This window comes from Nipponia nippon, unplaced genomic scaffold (genome assembly GCF_047370975.1).
Source record: "Nipponia nippon isolate SJK-2023a ecotype South Korea unplaced genomic scaffold, ASM4737097v1 scaffold_6, whole genome shotgun sequence".
NCBI lineage: Eukaryota > Metazoa > Chordata > Aves > Pelecaniformes > Threskiornithidae > Nipponia > Nipponia nippon.
The window spans coordinates 26,141,977-26,161,497 of NW_028262380.1; the positions used below are offsets into that span (position 1 = coordinate 26,141,977).

A 19,521-nucleotide genomic window follows, 5' to 3' on the forward strand; every position below is an offset into this window, starting at 1 on the left:
AGGTGAGATGCAAGTACTCACACCAAGCAGCTGCCCCTCCCTACTCTTGTTTCTTCCTCCCCTGTTGTTACTGCAAAGTTCTGCATATCTGTAAATAGTTCTACATAACTGGTCTTGGTAAAAAGCTGAGCTTTTTTTCAGTATTGTATTCTGCATTATTCACGCTGCCTTTTTGACAGGAAAATAGCAATTATTTTTCTGATTATTTTTCTTCGTTCAACATATATGTTTCCATTGGCATTCTTGGAAATATGGGAAGCTAATGGCACTAATGAAGGATGGATTCGTGAATGGGTGATCCTCATGGATGAAAGTTCACACTATAAACTGTCAAGGAAGAGGGGCAGGCAACAGGAGCTACAGAAAGTAGAGACCAGGAACAAGAGAAACAATGCATAAGCTTATTGCTTTCCAATCAGCAAGTACATCTATATAAGCAGAAAGTAGCTAGGTATTTTGCATAAAACATTCTGCCAGAGCATCCCTCAGAATTTGGCCCTCCTGGTTCCCATGGGCAAATGAACAAGCCATAGCAGGCACTGATTCTATCTCAGCTTCCCACTTCCAGGCTTCAGCCATCTGCTCCCCCTTACACTCACAAGTTTAGTGCACGATACAGCAGTAAAACGAGATCCTGATATGGAGGCTGTTTTCAGACTCACTCTGTGAAGTCTCCTTTCTGGCAGTCAAACCTTGATGAAAACAGTGATGACTTAGGCTACTTTATGAACAAAGGCATGAGATGCATTCAAGATCAGCTAGTAACAAGGACAGAATAGTAAATCCATTGATTTTGGCACGCTAAAAAGAATTGTGCTCCCACTGCCAAGCTAAAACTATGAAAACAACTCTGCTTGAAGGGCAGAAGATGGTAATGTTCCTTCCACCAATAACCCTGTACAATGGAGGAGGGTGGGAGTTGAGCAAAACTGACTATGACATTCTCTACATCTGTCATCTGAAAGTAGTGTGGATTGGGCACTTTGTAAAGCAACAGGCAGATGTCACATTCCACATCACAGTGCTAGGTTTCAACTGTAGTACCCTGATAGGTAGTGGAAAAGCAGGAGTCCTGTTGGTGATCTAACTTGCCAAATAATGGATGAGCTTGTTTACAGATACCCATTCTGAAATTCTCTTTCTGCTGCTGTTCTTCTCATCTTTGCTGCATAACTCATACCACTAAGCATTGTATCGCTCACATGCAGGTACTTTGTGGAGTGAAAATTCTTCATCTGCAATTCATGCAGGTTCATCAGATCTGAAAAATGACTTAGAAATGGGGCAAATCCTCTTAATGTAACTCCTTTTCTGTCTGCTCCCTCTTTCCTCTATGCAGTCCATAATGAGTAGCTAATGCTATTCCCAGAAGCAATCTACATGAAACTCTACTGCAAATTTTGATACTGAAGAGCCACTTGGAAGACGTCTGCAGCATGGTCTGAAAATGGCATCCACGAAGTGGAAAGGAAAGATTATAAAGTACCCTTACAGTAGCAAGGTAGGAGTGGCCTTTTGGCAGCAACACTGGGTTTTTGGAAAGAGGGATCTAATTTTGGAAAAAGAAGCCAAGTCCTTAGAAAAGTTGCTCACAAACATTCCTAGAATTGAGCTGGGCTGGCATCTCACAAAGCACTGGAGAATTGCAAAGCACTTTGGAATACTAGGCAGCAAGCCTGTGAATTAGCTGGCACAAAGACTATATTGTGTACTTAGGTTAATTTAACAGAAATTTAGTCATGTGATCACCACTGAACCAAATTTATACTGCCAGATTTTCTGTCAATGTACAGATGAAAGCTTAATGAACATCCAACCACAACCTAAGCTGTCAGGACTTACAGAAAAAATACGGCCCAGTGGAAGGAAGAAACTCCACTGAAGTTGTCAGAGGATCTATGGAGGGCTTTTGTGCTCCTGAAACACCAACACAGACTCTGAGATAAATTAGCCACAGTCCAGGGGAAATGATCACAAAGGATTGCTGCAATGCTGCCAGATCATAGCTGCCCAAAGAAGTTTTCCAGACTAGGAAATGGAGGAAGGAAATCTGAAGTTGAGGGGATGACAGGGATTATTTTACACTTAACTAGAACACCAACTAGCAACTTACAGTAACTATGAAATGCAAGCAGGCCAACTGGGGCACTTACAAGATCAGGCTTGCAAAAAACATATAAAAAAAGAGAATTAAGATCTGAACCAACAAATTGTTAATGATAACACTCACTGGTAAAGATATACCATCTGAACTAGGCTGAAATGGATCTGTAGGATTAGAACAGTTAAGTTCTCAGTAACCAAGTTAATGAGACAAAGGTCCACTAAATTTCATTGTGATTGATAATTATGCAATCAGCGTCAGGAACATATTTTGCAAATACTTTGGGAAATCCCCTCAAAAAATGCGGTCTAAGTGAACCAACACTGGTATAACCTTAACAAATTGTTTTTCCTGTGGGGCAGAAACCATAATAGCAGCTGCACAATTGCGGTGGCTTTCTTGCAAAGAAAAGATGAGAAACAGTGTGAGCTGCTTCTTAAGCAACTGTAGTTCACAGCCATAAGCTATCTGCAACCATAAACTTACCAGCAGCTAACATTGCTATATTCATCTGAAAATTGCTGCCACTCGGGAAAAACACATCTCATGTCACCCTCTCTCTATGTTCAGGGAGCCATTTCAGCATTCAGTCTGAAACTGCCTCTGAACATGAGTCAGAGCCCTCAACTGTTACAGTTCTCACAGACTTGAAATAAAAATGAATCTCTGTTCATTTTCCAAGTGAACATCTAATAGAAGCCATATCTAATAGACGAACCACAGGCACAAAATGCAAGCCAGTAGATTTGATGAATGTTAGTGCAGAAGAAAATGTGAGAGAAGGAAATGAAAATAAGATCCCAAAGGATTTTTTGGGAACACTTTACTATATCTAACTAAGAAGCAGCAAAGAGTCAAACTTTTCTGGTCAGGAACTGGGAATTACTCTGATCTGAAATGGATATATGCAGTTTTGCAGTTGGTATTAAGCACTCAGTATATGACTGAAATTTAAGAGTAATCATCCATTAAAAAGCCAAGGCATTATTTACCAAGAAAAAAGAGAGAACAAAGAGAGAAGACATTTCACACATCACTGAGGAGGTGTATCAAAAGGCATAACTCTGCCAGTCAGTCCTTGGAGATCAGTATTCTATCACATAAAAGTGGCAGCATCTCTGTATGGACTACAGAGAACTAAATCAAACTGTTAGAAAAGAATCTGATCTGTTTTCACTGTAAGTGATACTCTGGTTTCTGTAGCACATTCAACCATGCTTTTCATTTTGGCTCTTAGAACACAAGTATTGACAAGTGAACTAGAAATGACTGCTTTCTCAGCTGGCCAAGATCTGTGTGAACATAATGCGAAGGTTTTAGCTTGTGTACACTTGCTGTTTGAGGATGTGGTATGATGCAGCTGGACGTTTGCTGCAGTATGTCAAACCTATTGAACAGGAGCTGTAAAACCTACAAGTGGTTTGGTATAAGAAAGAAAATTAGGATTTACAGAACTTGATACCACTGTCAGGTCAGGAAAAAAAAAGAATTCTGTAGTATTCAGCTCACACTTCACAGTTTACAAATTTTGCAAAAACACTGCACAGATTAAGAGAAACCATTTCAGTGTGCAAGAGTGTGAATTTATATTTTCAGTGTTTAAATTAAATGGGTTCTTGTGGTTACTTTGTGTTAAGCTACTAAGGTCAAAATTGGACATAGATGTCTCTAAAACTGGGACTAATTACTGAAAAAAGTAATACCTCCATCCTTAGAGGTATTCGAAATCCAAACGGACATGGTCCTGCTGGGCAACCTGCTCTGGCTGACCCCACTTTAACAGGGGGGGTGGACTAGATGATCTCGAGAGGTCCCTTCCAACCTCAACCATGCTGTAGTTCTGTGATGCTGTGCCACTCGAGGGAATCCAGGAGTAGGTACATCTGCAGAGCACTTTCACCACAATTTCAGTGGGAGTAAAATTATATGGGATGGGTGATATTAAAATACAGGGATAGTAAGACACCTGGAAATATCTGTGCAGGAAGACACTGTATATATATACACTATGTGTATATAGCCATTTGGCTAGCATTATGTCTACTGTATGTTTGGGGAAGGGACCAACAGCGTAACGTCACAACGTTCCTAGGACTAAGAGTTAGGATCTGCAAAATCCTGAAAGACACTCATACAGCATGACTGAATATCTCCCAGCATGACTAACCTCTAATTGGGGAAAGAAAGATACAGTCTAGAATACTGCCTTTTAAAAGGTGACAACATCCAATTTACCATGTGACCTTTTTGCACTCCGTCAGGAAGATGGGAAAGCTGTAACAGGGAATTTTATGCGATGGGTTATACTTCACTGAAACTGCTATAATTGCTACCCCTCATTTGAGAAAAATGTACAAGACAAGAAGCTCCTTACATCTAAACTAGATCTTCCACCTAAACAAAGGCATACGCTACTACTGAAAACAAAGACACATAGAATAGCAGGGATTTTCTAGATAATGTTCTGTGAAACATTGTGTGCCTGAGAGAGATCCAAAGACCAGAGAAATTGCTTACTTCTGCTGTGTTCAGGGAAATTGTACATTACTTGATAGGACACTATTTGAGCCTTGTTTGTTTAACCTGACTTCTCATCTAATAACTTGCCAGATCCTATGTTCTTGCTAGCCACATGGCCGAACGGGAGACAATCAGATTAGGAAAACAACAGAATCAGCTTGTCTTAATTTGTGTTCTTGAATTGGTCCTTACCAGTTTCTATGACTTCAAATGGAGTTCAATTAACTTTTTACATGACTGTGGTCTAAACAGTCAGTGACTAGTGATTTAGACTTAATGATTTAGGCCTAAATTAGTATTCTACTGTAGTAAGATCAATAGAAAAGTTTTTTTTTTCCTGATACAAAATTGTTCTAGTCTCCAAAATGCAGATATTTTAGGATGGTATCAACAGCAATACAGCTTGATAAATTACCCATCTGTCATGGTTGAGCTCTTTTTGGATGATCTCTGACAAACTTCACTATTTTGTAAACTTTTATTGTAGACAGTTCCAAAAGACTTCCATCAGTTATAGATCTGGTGCCCGTCATGACAGATTATACTGTAGTTTAGCAAGATGGCCATCATTAGAAATAAGTTAAAATTCTAGTTAGAATTTTAAAAAAGCCTCAGAATCCTGAAATTGCTAGATCAAGCAATAACAGCTGAATGCAAGAGCTCCAGATTTCTTTTTTATTAAAAGGAATGATATTTTCTTACCTTTCAGGATCCCTAAAAAGTCTTGTGCTTTACAAAACAGAGAGACCACTGAAGGGATTTGTAACAATTGATGATGCAAGGTATACTGGAGCATGCTCTCTCTGTGGTTTGGCTTCTAGTAGATTTCTGATTTTACTGCATATATTCTTGTATTATATTGTGGTTATTCATACATCTTTAATCCATATTCTCTTATAGCTGGAAACCTTTTTGAGTTGGGACCACGTGTATAACAATATCGCCTGCAGGAGTTTGATCTCCATTTTGCATACACCTCTTTGCAAGCCTGCATTGATGGCCCTACGTCTCAGGTTACAAACATGAAGAGGAAAAGGTGTCCACTCACGTCCTTTTCTCCTGAGAAGACATGGCAGTGATGTAGGAGGACAGTTTGCAACATACACTCCCTGAATAAGTGTTGTCTGTCTCCTGAAACGAAAAGGCAGGAAGCCAGGTGGAAGCATCTTTGAGACCCAAATTAGATCTACATGCTGTCAGTTGGACCACTTTGTATACAATGAGCTTTCCAGCAGTTAGCTTAACTACACTTTCAAGAACATGAAAATATTTTGGCAGTTAAAGACCACTACCAATGCTGTGCAATTAGGCTGTGACTGCACTTACTTAATTTACTTTAACAGAAAGTGTTTTTATTTTGTATTTATTCTGGATTCCCATATTCATTCAATTTTTAATGCTTCTCCAGCTGGATTCAGGTACTTCCCTGGCTACCACTGCACTGAACAACAAATTTAAGTGTCCACCTTCAAGGTCCTATATACTTCAGTCTTGATGACATTTATGAAATGGAGCTTTCCTGAGCATCAGCCTGAATCTGATTTCAGCCCCTATAGTTATTAAAACAGCAGGGACTGTTACTCAGTCACAAATCCTAAGGACACGAGGAGAGGATGATATCCAGCTGGCCAGGAAAAGCTGTCTACCTGCCCTTTTAAAGCAGCTTTAAGTCCCTTTTGTACCTGTCTATGAAAGGAAGACTGCCATATCTAATTAAATAGAGTTACATAGATTTGATAATGTACTATAAGTTATTACATTAATAGACGGTAATACGAAATGCTTAAAATGGTACAAATACTTCACTCAAGGTAGAAAATGTTTCTGAATGGAAAACAAAATACCAGCAACATAGCATGGTGACTGTATGCTTTATATTATTGGCCAAATCCTCTCTTCCCTTATAACTCTAATACTCATAAAACTAGTAATAATAGCCATGTTAAGTTGTGAAATCTATTTCTGTATTCCCAGCTTGCTTCCATTTTGAAAGGACCCTCAAAAAGATTGCTATCTTCTTTTTGTAATAGGAAGAAAGGAGTATAGCTTTACACCTTTGCCTTTATAAGAAATGCTTTTAGTTCCCTGTGGTCAACTTGCCCGTCTGCTGATGCCAAATTTTTCAAGGTAGATGCCCGCTCATTAAGAATATTAATAAACTTGGGACCTTCTGCAGAATTACAAGAACTGCCTCATAGCTGAACCCGCTTTTTTTTTTTCTTCTTTTTTTTTTTTCCTTTCATGAACCCACAAGAAACGGCCCTTAGATCCCAAGATGTATCTACCACCAGCTGAAAACCACTCCTCCACAAAGAAGCAGAAGTTTAAAAAAAAAGCCATAATTTTGCTAACAAACTTAAAAGCATTGGGGCTGTTTGTGTCTAGGTTTTCCAACCTAAAACATCAGGTTCAGATGTAACATTAATTTAGCAGATATTGCTAGGCGACCAAATTAATGAAAAGTCCAGAGTGTCCTGTCAGTTTCTAATAAAAGCCCTTAACAAGTGAAGAACAACAGGGTGTTATTACTAAACTACCAAAAATTTCTGCACATGCATTATTTAATGAAAACTTTGCTAAATCTTGTTTAAGCCATAGATTGATTGATGTAAAATCAATAGCTGAATTAATTTCCGATCTAACTCCACTAAGTCAAATGAATTGCATCATATGAATTCAGACTGAATTACTTCAGATGACTCTGATGTTTAGTTAGTACACTTACTGCCTTTTTAAGCATATATATTTAAGCTGCTAATGACATTAAAAATACAATTTGGAAAGTGCTGACACCATGAGTGAATACCGCCTCTCTGTACTGGGAACACCAAACAATTTCTGTTCTACTGTTTTAAGCATTTCTGCCTGCCGAACTCCTACAAGTTCTTCCTCAGCACCTTTACAGGGAAGATTGGAAAAGGCAGTAGCAGTGCCATGAAGCTCTTTGTCAGGCAAAGAGCTCCCCAACAGAGGGATCCGTCGGACACGAGCAAGCCAATCTGCCCTGTTCCACCCGGGAGAGGGCACTCTTACACCTGTCCACACAACCGGACGTGGACACGTATAGGAGGAACAGGAAAGTTAAGATGACAGCTTAAAACTCGGTCAACTTGCACAACCAGTTAGTTATTTTTATGATAAAGCTGATCTTCGGCATGAGTTGAGTCATCTAGACGCTGCCACAACAGTAACACAATATGGCAGACAATAAACGTGCAGGCTAAATTTATGTTCATAGTCTCTGAAATGTGCTAAATGATACGCAGATAAAAAAGACAACTTCTGGCATGCAGGCCTCTCTGTTGAAAGCTGGGATGACAGAAAGAGAGCTGTAAGTTTGGTGGAAAATTAGGGTTAAATTTAAAAATAACCTAGTTTTATGAATATTATTTGTTGCTGATTCTTTTTAAATAAAGCATTATTATAAATAAGCATATGAAGATTTAAATGCAAGGTGCATACCATCTAAATCTAATACAGCCTGTAAAGTTAATCCTCGTATGGATGCCTCATGAAATAAACAAAATAAGAATTAAAAATATGCTGCAACCTGTTTCTACAGTGTTTGAAATCAATGTACAGAGCTCTTGAGAAAGCTCACCCCTCCAATAAGAAATCCTCCAGCAACAATGAGAGAAGACCAAGCCTGGCATTTTTGATTTTTCTAAACTAAAGAGGCCAAGATGAAGACCGGGGAAGTCTTGTTCTGCAAGACACAAAGCCGCAAAAGAGGAACAGAATGTTGCATGCTGGAAAGTTATAGTTTCAAAAATGGCATTTTCTTCCAATCACAGGGAACAATTGCAATAATTCCAAATTCCGATAGAAAAATATCTTATTGATATGAACAGAATAAAATTAGGAGTGTATGGAAATGAGAAAAAGATCACCCAGAATCTTAACTTGAAGAAAAGAAATTTAATCATACTTAGTGCTGTCATAAGCATCTTGGAGTCAGGCAGTATATTGGGGCTGAGGGGCATCCATAGTCCCAGACAGATGAACCATGCACACGGTGACTGTACTGTATGTACAGCAAGTGGCTCCAACACGCACAATTTGTGCATGAACAACAGCCACTTTTCCATTAAAATGTGGGGAATTGTTTTCCTATAGATAGGTTGTAGGGATAGATAATACTTCCCATATTACATGGGAAGTGATACAGTGTTTAGGATGTTTGGTTGTCCTAGCATTGGCTAATGAATATTGGCAGCCTTTCCATATTGAGAGCTTGGGCCGAGGTCTTACAACCACTCATCTTACTTTATAGGCACTGATCCCATAAACTTTCCCCCCCGCAGTAATCTTAAATAGTTTGAACTTCATTTAATACACCATATTTCCTACTCCCACTTCCAGAAGTATTTCAAAGCAAGATGCCAAACATACTAAACAATGAGCGGATACCCAGGATTGTATATCCCACTCTATTAGTTACGAGCAACGCTCTCTTAGTTATGATCACCACCAACGAGCAAAGTATAGACCAATTTGCAGCCAGTTTGTGAAAGCTGCTATTGTAAGAACTGTTTGGTATAAGGCTAAATTGATGATGGGATCAATGAAAGAACTATCTCCTGAAATCAGATAAACGCCAAAATGTTGTAATTCAAAAAGTGAGCTGTCTTCAACGGACTACACTTCTACATTTTGTGTATGGATTTTTCTAAGGGTGAAAGACTAATGACAACTTAATTCAGAGGATAGACACAGGGCTGTATTATCAACATACTATAGAATATATTATGAAGTCAGACATGGAAGTGACTGAAATCACAGAAAGAGGCTATGTTCTAATTTTTTCTAAGCATTTTCTTATTTCACAAAAAAAACCCCAAACAAACCCTAAACCAAACCAAACCAAAAACAGCCATTCAAAGACTGCTAGTCTATGTTCCTGTTCTGGCCTAAAACCCTGTAGAGTCTTCTGTAAAACAGTAAACTACAGTAAAGCGTAAAACACTATAGGAGGTATACAATGATAACCCCAGCATGCTGATTACATAAGGTACTGATTTTTATGCAGTATTTTAATCCTGGCAAAACTCACCACTACTCTGTTCTACCCCCCAAAAAGCCTTTCTATATCTATCTTTTACCAAAGCGAAAATTAACAGAGTATATGGTGAATATGAAACAGCTGTGAGGTAAGTGAAAGACGCCTATTTAAGGACAAGGGAAAGGAGTGGGGTATACTAAGGAAAAGAGATACAGTAATTCATATTAATTTGATTTGCTTTTTGCAGTAACAGACTGACATTTGTAATCCAAATGAGCACATGAAAATGAACCTAGATACAAACCAGGCAAAATCATTGCCCTTTACTGTGGCTGTTACTGGATGCCTGCTACCTGTAACATACAAGCATACTCACAGGAAGACAAAGGATTCTGACACTTGATAAAGGTCATGTTTTCCACTCCATTCAGAGCAAAATCTGAATATTAGAAGCTTGGCTTCTTTCTATGAGCTGTCTGAAAAGACATGAAGCATTTAACCCGGAGATTTTATGTACTACCTTCATAATTTTTGTCTATAGTAGTCAATAGGAGCTCAGCACACCATAAACCTAACATTCACCTATGAGGTCTAAGAGGCAGAGAAGAGTTATTACCCTTATTTTACAGGGGAGAGCCTAAGGCATAGAGAAGGCACAGAGAAGCCACAGCCTACCTCCTCAAAAGGAACTTAAGACACATCAGTGGAACTTAGATGTCTAAATTATTCTGAAGATGAAGGCCCGAGATCACACTAGAAGTCATTAGAAAGAAATCAGGCCTAATGCAAAATGGTCCTTCTCAAAAAGGTACTGAAAACTTCAGCTGAAAAACTGCATTGTGTAGTGCAGTAAAAACAAGTTTTGGTCTGAAGAAGACCTAATTCGATGCACATGGTACAACATTCTTGCAGGAAAATGGACTTTTTCCAGTCAAACCACAGGGGAAAAGTAAACATACACAGAAAAAGGACTATATGCATCTGTATATAGTTGCCAGATTTTTTTTTTTACCAGTTGGGCCTATACTTTTTTTATTGTGCATATAATAGTCAAAATGCTGTGTATACTAATGGAGATAAATAAACAGCACTTGCAGATGGCAGCCATACCAGAAGTAGACATTTGTTGAGATAAATGTCTATGCTGTACATTGTCCTGCACTGCACCGTTAAGAGGAGGCACTATAAAATCTTTCTTTAGACCTTAATGTCTTGAAAGCCTCCAGTTCCTGAATAAACAACAGTTGTAAATGCAATGTCATGTTCCCCTCTGAAAATCTAACTATGCTCTTCCATACCGTACCGTATTTTGCGTACCTCAGGCTAGCAGGGATGGTTACTGGTATCCCATTTCAGTTTTCTAGACAGAGCAACATCTGTGGCTTGCCGCGTTTGCTTCTGCAATAAAATGTAACAGTCCATTAGACAGGACTGATGTTCACCTTTCACTCCACTTTTAAAATCTTGTAGCAGAATCCATAAAAAGAAACAGTTCCTTACGCTGCCTCCTCCGAGTTGGCTGCTGCTGGGCCTGCAAGTCCCCCCCGGTCCCGTGTGAGGAGGCAGCAGCGTCTCCAAGGGAAGGGCGAGGGTGGGAAGCGGGCAGGGAGCTGGGCCAGGAGAGAGATGTGTAAGGAACTGCAGTTCTCTCCGGCGAGCATAAGGGGAAAAAAAATAGATGGGAGCTGCTGTATGGGCAGGTTGAGCAGATTCTCAAGGCCTGTGAACGCCCCCCCCCCCCCCCCCCGGTTACTTCTGCTCGGGGCTTCACCAGAAGACACGTCAGCTGCTCCGTGAGCCAGCTGTTCCCTCAGGGACGCCTCAGACTTCTCCCCTGCTGCCTCGGACCCCCCCCGGCCCAGCCCAGCCGCCGGCTCAGCCCTCCCGAGGGCACCCCTGCACCCCCTTCCCCGGGCCGCTGCCTCAGGGCTCCCCGCTGCGGCGCGCTGCGGGCACCAGGCCGGGCCGGGGAGGCCGGGAGGGCCGCGCTGCCCGCGGCGGGAGCCATGACAACACAACCGCCCTAACGCTGCCCCGGGGCCGGCCCGCCCGCGGCAGGGCCCTGCCTGCACAGGTTTCTCCTCACACTCTCGCCAGGTGCCGCCGGGAGCCCGCCCGGCCCGTGACACGGCGAGCGGCGGCAGACAGGCGTCTCCCGGGGCGAAACGCCCGCGCCTCCTGAGGAGGCGGTGGCATCCTTCCCTCGGGGGCAGCGGAGAGGAGGAGGCCGGGCGCGCATGCCGCCGCCCCCGCCGGCCAGCGCTCGGCCCCCACCGTCGGGGAGCCCCGGTGCCCGCTCCGCTCCGCGCACACGGCGGCCCCTCCTGAGCGGCGGCGGCAGAGCCGGGTGCCCTAGCGCGCATGCTCGGCGCCGGCGCCATTTTGGTGGGGCCGGGAGTTATCCAGCGAGAGCGGCGGCGGAGCTCGCTGGGCCCGGCTCGGAGGCGGCGGCGAGTGGGTGCCCGCTGCGGAGATGGCCAACATCGCGGTGCAGAGGATCAAGCGGGAGTTCAAGGAGGTGCTGAAGAGCGAGGAGGTCAGAGCCGCTCCCCCCTCCCGCCGGCGCGCCGCCGCCACCCTTCCCCGTGTCTGTGTCTGTGAGTGCGGGCAGCGGGGGAAGCTGCGGGCGCCCCGCCGGCCTGCGCGGGGACCCCGCTTCCCCCTCGGCCCCACCTCCCCGCGCTGGGGGTGGGCCCGTCCCACGGCCTCGGGGAGGGGAATGGCGATTCCCGGGGAGACGGGACCCGCCAGCCGCCGGGAGGGGGGAGCAGGGGGCCGCGGAGCCCCTCCCCCAGCGGGAGCCGCCGGCGGCCCGAGGGGGGAGCGGGGCCGGCGGGCCGGGCGCAGGAAGTGTGGCGGCGGCGGCGGCGGCGGCGGGGGGCGCGGCCCGGGGAGGCCGGCCGCCCCCCGGCCAGGGTCCCCGCGGCCGATGCCCGGGAGCGCGCTGCCAGGCCGGAGGCGGCGGGGCGGGGCCTGCCCGGCGCGGGGCGCCCCCGGCCCGCGCCCTCCCGCGTCCCCCCGCACGCGCCTGGGTGCCGCCGCCCGCGCGCGGGCAGGCCCACGCGCCGCTCCGCCGGGAGAGGCTGCTGCCTGCGGGCCGGCAGGCGATGGAGGGAGTCGGGGAGGCCGAGGTGGGGGGAGCCGGGCCTCACACGTCCCCCTCAACTCACCCCGCTGGTCAGCCCCTGCCTGAGGCCGCAGGGTATGGTCCTAACTTGTTTTTTTTTTTTTTAAAGTGTTGCAAGTAAATGCCTATTTATTTAGGTTACTTTAATACAGAACTCCCTTTATCCCACCGCAGGCTTACTCACCTTCAGGTGGATGCTTTTAAAGCCTTGCTCATTTCAATCACGTTACCTCTTTTCCTGAACAGTATGTTCTGAGGTATGTGGTGGTCCGTAGGAGAAGCTGACTGCTTTCAGGGCACGTTAAAGAAGTTCTGATCAGTGTGGGGGAATACATAGCAGCGTTTGCAGGGTTGCATCTGTACAGCTTTTGCTCTCTCTCTCTGAGTTGGTGGACGTCAGCCAGCTAGGTTTTAATGGTTGTGTCGTCATTGTCGTCCTACTTGGGATGATGTTGCAGGTTAGATGCTTGTGAAATATTAATGTGAGTATGTAACTCTTAAAGCTGGTGTTTGAGAAATCTGGACATATTCACGGAGGAAAAAATCAAGAGGATAATTTTTGAAAGATACTAATGACTTAAGGAAAACGTGTTTAGGGTAGCAGTAGTTGATGTTCTTTTAATTTAAGTGTTGCTATGCAGCTTGAACTAGCCCCTAGAAAAATGTAAGGGCCTTGTTTTACAGCTGCCTTCAGAGCCCAGGCTGATTTCACCAGCAAATACAGAATTGCATGTAAACTAGGAGAAATTTCTAGGTGGGTACCTTTATATCAAAGCTAGAAAATCTAGACCTTGTACCCCATATAACCAGCTGATATTGTGGGAACAAAGAAGTCTTTATTTGAAAGTGCTGTCTAAAGGCTTCAAGACCCTTTCCCTTTGCTTTACATAGGAAAAAGAAATCTAAACTTACTTAGGTTTTGGGGGAGATCCATGCTAAATTTTCTTCCTGTAAAGGTTGGATCTAGTAAGCACATTTTTCACTATTCCTGTTTTAGTCTGTGCATTGAAGGGCTCAGTACAGAATGTTGGAAATAAATAATATTATGAGATAGCCTTTAAGCTGCCTAGAGCTTCCCAGAAATAAGACCACAACTCTTATGAAACGAAAATTATGGAATTTTAAAATTACAATACAGAAGGGTTTGATATTTCTTCTTTTTCCTGCCATTAGCAAGCTACGTATGCGTGTTACACTGATATAGCAGTATTCATAAAATTGCTGTTTACAGAATATACTAACTCCCCTGTCTTGAATGCAAAATTTCAGCATTACTTAATGGTTGTCTAAGTTGCAAGCAAAGTTTTTTGTGAATGTTTGTGCATTCAAAGGCAGTCAAACTATGGTGTCAGTACCACTGAGCATGAAAACATATGGAGTGAGATGGTGAATGGAGGTATAGCTAAATACTGCAAGTCACAGAGGGAAAAAAAATGTTTTGTATGTGATTTGTGTACTAAAATGATTATTAAACCTTGTTTCTTAAAAAAAACCCACACAACTTTTTTCATGAATGGTGATGCTAAATTTGTTATTTAGATGTTTTAAGTCCCTCTGTGGGGGCAAGGTGGCTCACATTATCTGCACTTAAATTATTCTTGATTTGATGCTTTGAGCTACACCTGAACATGAAGGGCAGCCCCCCTCTTTCCTGGCAGATGCAGTATGAGCACCAGTGCCTGGGGGAGGAGGCAGGCACACTTGGAAACAGTACATGGGAAGTTTGTTCTCTGTCTTCTTCTAGTACTCACCTTTGGGCTGAAATAGAGTGGTGGAACCAGAAATGTTTTTAAAAGGGAGCAGCTGGGTGGCAATTAGTTCCTTCTGCAGTTGAAGTATGTATTGGAAGCACCATATCTCGCTTCTAAATATCACTGAAGAAAGAGTTCTGAAAAGTGTGTTTATCCTTGCCATATTGAAGGATCTATGGATCCTTAGACAAGGATGCTAGGGATCTTTGCTATTCATATGACTAAATATACTTTTAATATTACTTAGTGCTTTCTGTTTCTCTGACTTAAATGGCATTTCTGGGAAGTCATTAGAATGTGAATTTTAGACTATCTTGCTCTCTGGTTTATAGATAAGAGATGAAGGATTTTTAATTTTTTTAAGTTGAGTCTGGGGCTTCTTGTGTATTTTGAAAAAAACATTTGAAGTCTTTTCACACTTGAGCAGCAGAAACATTTTTGCTCTGCTAGCTTTATTATTTCTAGTTTTGTTATGAGCCCTACCCATTAACTTAAGAAATGGGATATTGTGTATTGAAGAGAGATCCTTGTAACTTTGCATCTCTTTAATATTTGAATTAAGTAGATGAAACTAACAACAATTTCTTTGTCAGGGGTGCTCTCCAAAGTATGATTTAAATAAAACTTTTTACCTTTGTGTGTGGAAAGAGCTTTAAAATTCGAAGGTAGATGAGGTACTGCATCTTTAACAAAGATGAAGCTGTTAAGTTAGTCTAGGTAGTAACTTGACTGGTTAAATATGTGTTAAGGGTACTGTACTATGCTTGTATTAAAATTCTAAAATTAGTAAGCAGTACATTAAATCATATCATACTCCAAATCCTAGTCTAGGCAAGGCATCAGTCGTTCAACTTTATCTCTTTTCTGGTTTCATCATTTCATTAGTCTGTTATCTTGTTGGATTTTATGGGCTGAAATTCTAAAGCCGTGAAACATATTTTGAACAGAAGTGTGAGGCTGCAGCATGATGGAGAAACCAATAAATAGGTGGGGGGAGAATAGTATCCCACTTCTGATAAGTGGGAGAAGGCTTTGGTGAAGTTTAGCTGGTATTATTTCAGAATAGAGTTACTGGAATCCTGCAGTAGGTAGCCAAATCCTTACCTGCTTTCTGTTTATAAGCAGCTATCTTATGGGAGGAAGAATCTGTCTGGCATTTAACAATGAATAGAAACGTTGAAAAATCTTGTGGTCACTTAAAGACTGATGCTGAGAAGTGGTTGTAGTTCATCAGGTATGTTAAACGACGTGTGACTTGTTTTCCTATTTTAATAGAGCATTGGTGTTACGCTTTAAAGAAATTATGTTATACTAGCATTGAAGGATTCAATGTTTAATTTGCCACCCAGTTCCTTTTATCATGTAGAAATGTAAGGTGTTTTCTGGCCATCTGTAAGTCAGAGGCTAATAGATACCTTACAGTGAAACCACTATGCTGGTACTGAAGGTAACACATTGGGAAACATAGCTTCCTCGTAGCAAGAAGAGAGTTGCTGGTGTCTCTGCCACAAAATGTTCTTCTCTTACGAATATCAAGAGGCAGGGGTTTATCTGCATGGGAGGTAAACCCAGATAGAGCTGAGAATAAAGTAAACTCAACTGCAGTTACAGAATATGAATAGCTGCATGAGCAGGTATCTGAAGTAGCAGTTAAAATTTGTAACTTGCTTGAATCCAAAATAGCGTTCAAGCAGAGACAGTAGGCTAATGGCAAAATTTGAAGTACTTCATTTCCAAGAAGGAAGTGGGTATTTGTTTTGGAGTCCACTATGTATTTTTGTTATTTACAGGAGAAAGGGAGAAGGGAAAGGTAACGGTAGTCTGCCATACCATGTCCCTTCTTAGGCTTTTAGAGTTCTAGCGAGTAGCTCTGGTGTTTGCTTTTATCACTGCCTTTAGTGGTCTTGTGATTTGTGTCAGTTCATAGTAAGATGCGAAGTGGCATCTCTGAAATTTTCTTGCTATTTGGAAAAACCATAAGCATTTAATCTTCAGTCTCAGAAAAACTTCATTACTTTCGTTTGTTTACATTTGGGCAGTCTTGGGTGCTGGAAGTTAAATTCACTAAGATGGAAACTTTTAGGAGTAATTGTGCTTTAGTGTTGGAAAGGGCCTGTTGGAAATTGTGGTTGCTTGTTTTTCTTCCCATTTATCATGCAGAACCAATGCAGGTATATAAGAATAAGATGTCTTCTATTATGGCTCCTGAATCAGCAACAGATTTTTTTTAAACAGTGTCCATTTTCTGCTAATACATATGCTTAACTTTTGATTTGTGAGAATAGTCTCATTGAAGTCAGTAGAGGTTTAGTGAATGCAGTGGGACTGTTTGTGTGAATAAAGCTAGAGTGTGCCTAGTTAATTATATGGCATAAAGTTAAAAAAGGTGTAAAGATGAGAACTTTAAACTGGCATTATTATATTGGTGACAGTCTCTATTCAGCCTCTCAGAAGGCTTGCATATGATGAAAAAGTGGTGGTGGTGGTGGATGTCAGTGCATTGGAGCTCAGGGGTGCTATGCAAAGTGATTTTAGTAGGCTGGAGAAACGAATGGGCTGACAGGAACCTTTTGAAGCTCGACAGAGATAGGTACCAAGTCCCGTATTTGGGAGGAAATAACGCCATGCATCAGTACGTACAGACTGGAGACTGACTGGAAACAAAGAAAAAGACCTGCATGACCTAGTGTAGTGGAGAGCAAGCTGAACATGATTCAGCAGTGCTTTTGTGGCAAAGAAGCCCAACCATGTACTGGGTTGCATTAGCAAGAATGTGGTCTGTGGGCTGTGAGAAGTGATTCTTCACCTCTATTCCTTGCTTATGAGACCATATCTGGTGTCCTGTGTCCAGTTTGGGGCTTTCTGGTTTAGGACATGGTATTGGCTTTGTGTGGCAAGGTTTTGGTAGTGGGGTGGGCTATAGGGGTGGCTTCTGTGAGAAGCTTCTAGAACCTTGGTATACTGGAGCCCAGCAGAAAACCATCAAGGTGGTTAAGGGGCTGGAGCACATGATGTGCGAGGAGGGGGTGAGAGAACTGATGTTGTTGAGAGAACTGTTCAAAAGGACATCTTCCTGTTATCCACAAAGGCCTAATGAGGGGCTCTGGAGAAGAACAAGACTTGTCTCAGAAGTGCGCAGGGATAGGATGAGAGGCAACAGACACAAGCTGGAACATGGGAAATTCTGACTGGACACTGGGAAAAAAAAATTACCATGATAGTAGTCAAACATTTAAACAGATTGACCAGCGAGATTGTGGAATCTCTGTCCTTGGAGATGTTCAAAACTCAAGAAGTTCTTGAGGAACCTGCTCTCATTGGACCCGCTTTGAGCAAGAGGTAGGACTAGAGGCCACCCAGGTGTCTCTTCCTACATGATTCTATATTTCTAGTATGAGTTTGGTTTTTAGTTACTTCGTTTTTTCTGTTTGTGAAAGAAAACATACAGCCAGAGGCTCCAACTCTGTTGCCACACCTTGTAAAACTTTACCCTGTAAACAAGTTGAAGAATTTTAAAGTAGACTTTTTCTTTTTAGTTCAGAAGTTTACACAATTGTAAGACAATAATGAATCCTCTTCAAATCAGAGGCCGGGTTTTTCTGGTAGATGCAAAGCTGTCAGGGTTTTTAGGTTGAACAAGTTCTGGGGTGGAACCCTGAAGGTAGAACAGATATGAGATCCATAATGCTTCTTTAAGCTGCATTTCTCTGAAATGTGAAGATCATCTTAACTTTTAAATAGTTGCTTGTGATATCCTTTGTACGTTGCCAAAAAGAATTTTTCTACTGTGTATTTCAAGCCATGCCTATGATTTTAGGCAAGACAAAGTTTAGACCTGTTGCCTATAAGTACATAAAAAGGATGCTGAAATGCCACTGTGCATCTTTGGTTTCCTTAATTCTACCTGTGGTGTGTTTGGTTATATCTTCCAGTTTGTACTGGAAAATAATGCAGAATGGATCTGTAGATCTTTGCCTTCAAATGAGTTTGTCCATAAGTAACTTTTTTTGGTAACTTGTCCTGATTTCAGCTGGGATAGAGTTAATTTTCTTCCTAGCAGCTGGTATAGTGCTGTGTTTTGGAGTTAGGATGAGAATAATGTTGATAACACACTGATGTTTTAGTCGTTGCTGAGCAGTGCTTACGCTAAGTCAAGGACCTTTCAGCTTCTCATACAGCCCTGCCAGTGAGGAGGCTGGAGGTGCACAAGAAGCTGGGAGGGGACACAGCCAGGACAGCTGACCCAAGCTGGCCAAAGGGCAATTCCATACCATATGATGTCATGCTGAACAAAAAACTGGAGGGGTTGGCTGGGGAGGGGCAGGGCTGCTGCTCAGGAACTGGCTGAGCATTGGTCAGCAGGTGGTGAGCAATTGCATTGTGTATCATTTGTTTTGTGTATTCTTTTATCATTATTATTATTTACCCTTTCTTTTCTGTCTTATTAAATTGTACTTATCTCAGCCCACGAGTTGTACCTTTTTTTCAGTTCTCTCCCCCATCCCACGGGGCGGGGGGGAAGCGAGCGAATGGCTGTGTGGTTGTTAGCTGCCTGCCGGGTTAAACCACGAGTCCTTTTTGGTGCCCAGTGTGGGGCTCGAAGGGTTGAGATAATGACAGAACTGACCAGTGTGTTAAAACAAATTCGTTATAAGCATTTATTGTTAGATTAATAGTTACTGGTTGCAATGTTGATTTATGTGCTCTCAGAGCTGTTGTGTTTGTTCTCAGAGCTGTGCTATGTAACACCTTACTTGCTGTATGTGTTCCGTCTTGTGCTGTTGATCACCTCTGGGGCCTGGATTAAGGCTATCATTTTGCTGTACTGGGTAACACTGGCTTATGATATGATAAAATTACTGGTCCTGAGGCTAATCTGGTATTTGTACTCAGCATTGCCGTCATCTTCGTGCTTTGGGACCCATCTCTCGGAAACTATTAATGGTTACACTCTTTACCTTTTCTCCTCAGGGAGACAAAGCGGGACACTTTGCCCTGCTCCTTCCCCTTCCCCTTC

General features: G+C 42.5%; 2 protein-coding genes across 4 annotated transcripts in view; one reads left to right on the plus strand and one right to left on the minus strand.

Moving 5' to 3' along the window:
* Positions 1 to 11,285, minus strand: part of SMIM14 (small integral membrane protein 14) — a 55,705-nt gene extending 44,420 nt beyond the window's left edge. The window contains exons 1-2 of the mRNA XM_087735810.1: positions 11,127 to 11,285; positions 10,944 to 11,024 (exon numbers count right to left, since the gene is read on the minus strand). The gene's annotated coding sequence lies outside the window, so the exon portion shown is untranslated. The remainder of the gene's footprint in view (positions 1 to 10,943; positions 11,025 to 11,126) is intronic.
* A 429-nt stretch (positions 11,286 to 11,714) lies between these two features.
* UBE2K (ubiquitin conjugating enzyme E2 K) overlaps positions 11,715 to 19,521 on the plus strand; it is a 49,876-nt gene continuing 42,069 nt past the window's right edge. The window contains exon 1 of one of the 3 annotated variants that reach the window (XM_087735805.1): positions 11,715 to 12,162. In XM_087735805.1, coding sequence (XP_087591931.1) covers positions 11,988 to 12,162 — 175 coding nt within the window. In that variant the 5' untranslated portion in view covers positions 11,715 to 11,987. The remainder of the gene's footprint in view (positions 12,163 to 19,521) is intronic. The other 2 variants (XM_087735806.1, XM_087735807.1) reach the window with 2 other exon arrangements.